The 6,702-nt window shown below is 29.5% G+C and overlaps 1 protein-coding gene across 1 annotated transcript in view; it reads left to right on the forward strand.

The window, feature by feature from the left end:
• Positions 1-772: 772 nt before the first annotated feature.
• Positions 773-6,702, forward strand: part of LOC111083276 (neurofibromin-like) — a gene marked incomplete at its 3' end in the record, with an annotated part of 7,814 nt that continues 1,884 nt past the window's right edge. Inside the window, exons 1-4 of the mRNA XM_022379662.1 lie at positions 773-823; positions 2,869-2,889; positions 5,353-5,484; positions 6,059-6,252. Of these exons, the coding sequence (XP_022235370.1) occupies positions 806-823; positions 2,869-2,889; positions 5,353-5,484; positions 6,059-6,252 (365 nt within the window). The remainder of the gene's footprint in view (positions 824-2,868; positions 2,890-5,352; positions 5,485-6,058; positions 6,253-6,702) is intronic.

Genomic DNA, 6,702 nt, shown 5'->3' on the forward strand with positions numbered 1-6,702 from the left:
CCAGTGCTAACACCTTCTGCCAAACTTTGAAGTGATAGTTTGATAGAGGAGTGTAGAGGGAGTCACATGCATCATGTGAGCATATCATGCTCCTATTGGTGAGCATGATGATTTGCATGAGAGACATGTTGGAATCTTGCAATTCCAGTAGAGGGGAGCAGAAGGCTTGTGGCATGTGTAGAGAAAAAGTTAGCATTGAACAAGAATAGCTAATATTGTGAGAGGATGTAAGTACCTATTGGAAATACCTTTTCAGCATAGGAAAATTATAACTTTGATTTATCCACACAAATCTTCTGAATTAAATTTCAACTTAATTTTGCCATTTATAACTGGACACAATGTATGAGGAAGGCATAGGGGCCCTTGAGGGTGACAGATGGGGTAGAAATCCAAATGTTGACTTTCTTAAGTCTCTCCACGGAGAGCTCTAAGGTTGGTGATAATCAGTTCAGTGATTTGCCAGTTATAAGCTGACAAACACAGACTTTTGTCAGATAATAGTTTAATTAAGTTAGGTAACTAATCTCATGTGGGTAAAGATATGTCCAACACATACAAATACAAACATTGGATGTTAAAAGAAGAAACATAAATGCTATAGCAAATTTTGTGTAATTGTAACTACAGTAATATGTTGCTACTTTAATTGATGTTATAGCATTACTATTAAAAGGTTTCTACAGCTTTTCAGTGAATTTATATTAAACTCACGGTATATGCAAAGCTTGTTTTTTTAACACGTGTATAAAATCCTATAATGTTTCTCACCTGTTCTCTTCTTTCTTTTACCTTCTGCTTCACTATGGAACAGCTATGCCAGGTTTGTCAGTTTTGACTACTAATACCACTGTTATAATGTGAATTGTTTCCTTTACATTTTTCTAAATACATTTGTTTTCCTATTTAAAATTTTTCCTTTGTATATATATATATATATGTGTGTGTATAGTTAATATGATCATTTTTATGCTCTTATGTATTATCCTTATATATATAGTTTGGCTCAAATGTCTGAAATCATTGAGGGATTCTAGTACACAAAATTGCAACAAATATAACTGCTTATCATTGAGAAACACTGGCTTCACTGGTAATCAACTTTCATGGACTGATATTTAGTTTTGTTCACATGTGATCTATTCTCTGTAAAGCAAACCAATAGTTTGGAACTGGTTTCAAATTTTCTTACAATATCTCTCAATGAGCTCTAAACATCTTCATATAGAATAAAATAAATGGAATATTTTTTTATCATTGTTAGCAACTGGAGTAAAATCGTGGGTAAATATAGAGTTTTTCTTCTGCTTTTTAAACAACTTTTAGTGATACAGCACTAGAAATATTCTGCCAAAAAACTAGTTCTGAAGCCATAGTTGCCCAGTAGAACATTCAAAAGTATGCTATTGGCCATATATCAGAAATGTAATGATTGGCAAGTCAATTAACTCTATTGCCATGAGCATCCTTTACTGAGCATGTCACAAGGTTTTAGTGACTTACATTCAAAATGTAATTAAACTACTTTTTTGTTTATGTTATATTAATTAGTATAGCAAAAATTTGTAGCTAATAATCCATATTTTAATAGTATACAAGTTTTAAGTTCTTAATTTTATAAGGAAATATTTTTTTAAATCCTCAATTTCCCCTAGTGTGAGAAATGTGACACATTTGCTCTAGGCATCCCCTCTTTATTTTATTCACCACTCCTCTAGTATGTATGAAATTGAACGTAAATTACTTACTATAAAATCATCATTGCTCAAACAAACCATAATTTTTATAGCCTTCAATCTTTTGTTACAAAGCCATCAAATAGAAAATCAGACCCCTCTTGCCACACCTACTTGTCACATCCTCTCATATATGCATGACATTAAACAGCATAAAGTGCATTAAAAACTGACCCCAGAAAATGGAAACATGAGGCTAATATAGCATGTGGTGTATGTTCACTTTTACCATGTGCTGTTTGCACCATGTGGATCATATGTACTATGTGGTAGTAACCAGTCAAATTGAGCCACAGCTTGTATCTAATTGTAAGAGCATGACAATGGTTCATTGGTTTGGTTCTTTGTGCCTACAGTGTACTGTTGCTTCCATTTGTTTTTGTGCATGATGTTCATGTATCAGCATTTGCAACACAATTTGAGATATTGCAAGCAGTATTAGAAACATTGTTGATCATGATTTTTAAAACGTTAGTTACTGTACGAGGTGTTAATCTGCATTTTCATTCATGTAGACAGCATAAAGATCTGAATTTTAAATAGAAAGAAATCTTCTTAAAAAATACAGAATTCTGTCACAAAGCATACAGCACACAGAAATACACATTATGTAGCATTATGTTATTGTTCTATAAGAGCTGTAAAATGTGTGAATAAAGTGCCATTTAATTCTTACAGATAAAATGTATATGATACTTATTGTTAATTTTGAACTTTTTTACTCAAATTGGTTTAAAATCCAAAGTCCTGTTTACTTTGTTTCAAATTTTATAAAGGTTTTTTTAAGGTATGTACTAGCTTGTATGAGCAAAAAGAGGAGACTGAATTCTAAGCTTTTGTTATTTACAGTTGGTGATATTATTTATTATTAATCTCAATTTCTTTAAAAGTAGTTTTTTTAAAGTATAATGATTAAAAGTAACTTGCAAGTTTTGTATGTTTTAAAATTTAACTTATTTGCATAAATAGTTTGGATTTTCTAAATGGCATATTAAGATTAATTGTATTTCAATAACATTGTAAGAGTTCCGATTAGTCAGTGGTAATTGACAATCGAAGAAATGGAATATATTGGAATTCTAAAATGAACTTGATCAAAGTAAATGCTAAAACATCATTTCTTTTCATGCAGCTTTCAGCGCTTTATGTTCAGGTAATGTGGAACAACTAATTAGTAGAGACTAGTATATGTAGTTGTGTTTATGTTCAGGTAATGTGGACCTGTTACTTAGTAAAGACTAGTATATGTAGTTGTGTTTATGTTCAGGTAATGTGGAACAACTAATTAGTAGAGACTAGTATATGTAGTTGTGTTTATGCTCAGGTATTGTGGACCTGTTACTTAGTAAAGACTAGTTTGTCTAGTTGTATTGTTTTTCATATATTCTTCACCAGTTACTTAATAGAGACTGTTATGCCTAATTGTATTGTTTAGATATTTTTTACCAGTTACTTAGTAGAGACTATTATGTCTGGTTGTATTGTTCTTCAGGTATTGTTTACCAATTAATTAGTAAAGTGGACTTAATGTTTTTAAGTATATTAATGAAACCCAATTAAATATTGAGTACAATATTCAATACTTTTAATATAATTTAGAATGTTTAGTTTTGATTATCAGTAGTATTTTTTTTATTTATGGAAGATTGAAGGTTAAATATTTAACAATATGACAGCTAGGAAAACTCAAGATCAGTTTAATTAGATGTTTTAATACAAACAAGCTAAGAGAGAGGAAATAAATTTATTTCTTTGTCTTTATAAAACTGGAATGGAAAATCTGCAAGAGTTGTTATAGACCTGTAATCTCTAAAGAATATTAATGCTCGACTTGAATTGAACATTTTTAAAATTAATGGAAATGTCAACTTACATGATCTTAGTAATTATTGAGAAAGGATGCTAATTTATTTTTGGGTAACTCACTTAAATGAGGATTGTTCTTTGAAATAGTTACTCAAATGAATTTTTTTTATGTATAAAACATCACAATCTCAGCAAAAATAATGATTTTGTTACTTGTGATAAAGAAATCATATTGTTTCTGTACTAATGATTGGCCAGTCTATTAAGTGCCTTGATTGCCAGAGACAAGGAATTTATGATTTATGACTAGTTTATTCTGTACTGTTCCAACAGTTCAACTGGATAAGATAAAGAAAGCATACTTTGTTTGTACTCATCTTGTTATTTATTGAACCTTTAAAGCCCATTAAATATCAGATTTTTTCTAACTCGTTATGAATAAGGCCTGTTGGTTGATGACTGTTTTGACAAATCTAAGAAAATATTATTTAAAATGAGAAGGAAAAAAAGAGTACATTGTGTTATTACTTGACTCTATTATTATTATTGCATCTTAAATCCACCCCGTGTAATGCATATTAAAAAGAATTTACATTAGTGCATATTTATCAAATTCTTAAGATTCTTGAAGAATTGATAGTTTTAATAGCCTTGTGAGAACTTTCTGACTGTAATGGTTATAATTTTATCTGTAGACTAATGCAATTTAAATACAGTGTGCCAAGAGCTTTTATTATCATATTGATAGAAAACAAAGAGAATTTTGTGCATAAATTTTAAGTGAGGTTGCAACAGCTTTTAATAACTCATGCTCCATTTGATTTCTTTACACATGCAGTATAAAATGTTTAAACAGTAAGTGAAAAATATATTTGTTTTTTTTAGGTGCACGTATTTCTCAAAAATTGTTTACCATATTTATTGATGTGCAAACAAACATATTTTGGTAATATACTAGTTTCATTCATGGACATCTACATTTATCTGTTTCATCTATAAGTTAACACGAGTCTAAGATTGTGCTGTTACAGTTAAGTAATGTGTTTCTGCCATGAACATTTCATTTCCAAAAGTATTTTAGTGAATCAAATATAATAATTGGTTTTGGTGATCTGATTTTATACATATTTAATTAATTGAAATCCCTAAAACCTAAATTTTTGTGTTTTGTTCTTATCAATCTGTCATTCAGTAATATCTTATGAATTAATGTAACAAATATTAGGACTGGTTTAGTGGCTGGAGTGCTTGACTCATTTTGCGGGATGCAAGATGAAAATCTGTCCCTGAACATGCTTGCCCTTTCAGCTGGAGGTGCATTACAATGTGATGGTTTATTCCTCTATTTGTTGATAGAAAATGATATAAGAGTTGGAGGTGGGTGGGGTTGAATAGCTGTCTTTCCTTTAGCCTATCACTTCAAAATTAGGGACGATTTGTGGTGATAGCCCTTGAGTAGATTTGTGCAGAAATACAACAAAAAATAAATATTGATTTATTATTAGATTTTTTTTTATCTGTGAAATGATACATATATTATTCTTTTTCAGTATCAAAAACTGTCTTTTAAAGTGTTAATATGAGCATATGTAATCACTTTTTCATTTTAGCCATTCCTTAATTAGCTTTTAAGATTTTGTATGTTGCAATTATTCTTTTATATTAATATATAAATAATGAAGATATAAATGTGAGATTTTAAGGAAAACTCAGTCTTGTATGTAGCAAAAAAATTGTTTCAATGTATATTTGATTAAAGTATTTTTTTAGTTTTATGTAATTTAAAAATGTATCTGGGATTTTTGAACAGAGTCTCACATTGAAAGAGAAAGTTAGCACCCTAAAATTTAAAGAGAAATCATCAGAAGATGCACTGAGTTACAAGAACTTGTTATTATGGATGGTTAGATTGATTCATGCAGATCCCATGCTGATGCTAAATGTATGTATGATCTATAAAAAATTTTTCCTTAGTTATTTCTCATAAAATATACTGTTATCTAATGATCATAATGTGAACTTTGATACAGGGTATATATAAAAATACAAAAATATTTCAAACTATTATCAATAGTCAAAGATAAGAAAAAAGATGAAATCAGATGAATTGATCAACAGTAAATAATAAATGGATTCATATATTATAACTTACAAACTTGGTCAAGGTTAAATTACAAGGTAAAAAAAGTTCAACAATGTTAGTGAACAACAGATTTTCACAAACATAATATTTTACTCCAGATAAGATGCATATTAAAAAATAGATCAAATAATTGACAAATGTTAATGAAGAAGAAACAGAAATGAGGTAATAATGCACAAATGTTTATGTAATGTTTATTACATTTTACTCTAGAGTTACATATCTGTTTAAAAGATAGACTAAGAAGTTTATGCATGTAATAATTGCTTTATCTCTTTTATAATTCTGTTTATAAAATGAAACAGCTTTATTATTGAAATATATATCTATTATAGAATATATGTTGAATGGGTTTGTTATATCAACTTCATAGAATCAAGGGAAAGCAGGACATGAGATACAAAGCAGTACTCAAGAACTTATCAATGGTCTTGTAGCACTTGTGCACCAGACTTCCATGCCTGATGTCTCACAGGAGGCCATGGAGGCTCTGTTAATCCTCCATCAACCTGATAACATTGAAATGTGGAATCCTGAGGCCCCAATTAAGACCTTCTGGGATGTAAGGTAGAGTTTCAAATGTGAATTGACCCTCTTTATATTTAATACTTTATTTCCTGTTAATCATATTTTTTCATTAATGCCCTATTGATTTATGAGTTTTAGTATCAAACTAAAGACTCAGTAGTTATCACTCAATATATGGAGTGTTTTTATGATACATTGATAATATGCAAAAATTAACTTATGTGCAAGTACTATGGTAAGGTTCTTGAAGCTGCGCTCAAGTCACTGTATTCATGAAAACTTAGGCTACTAAACATGACAGTAATGGTTTGTATGCTTAGATGTAATGATTGTTTAATATATTAAAATTTCATTAATGTAGTTTAGAATAATTCTTAGTAACACTTTATTTTTGAGTTTCTTGTATTTTAGTGGTGAATGTAGTTTGAACTTTCCTATGATACGATTAACACCTGGCACAGCATAAAAAGCTGTAATGTGTATAGCTTT

Source organism: Limulus polyphemus, unplaced genomic scaffold (genome assembly GCF_000517525.1).
Source record: "Limulus polyphemus unplaced genomic scaffold, Limulus_polyphemus-2.1.2 Scaffold8854, whole genome shotgun sequence".
Taxonomy (NCBI): Eukaryota; Metazoa; Arthropoda; class Merostomata; order Xiphosura; family Limulidae; genus Limulus; species Limulus polyphemus.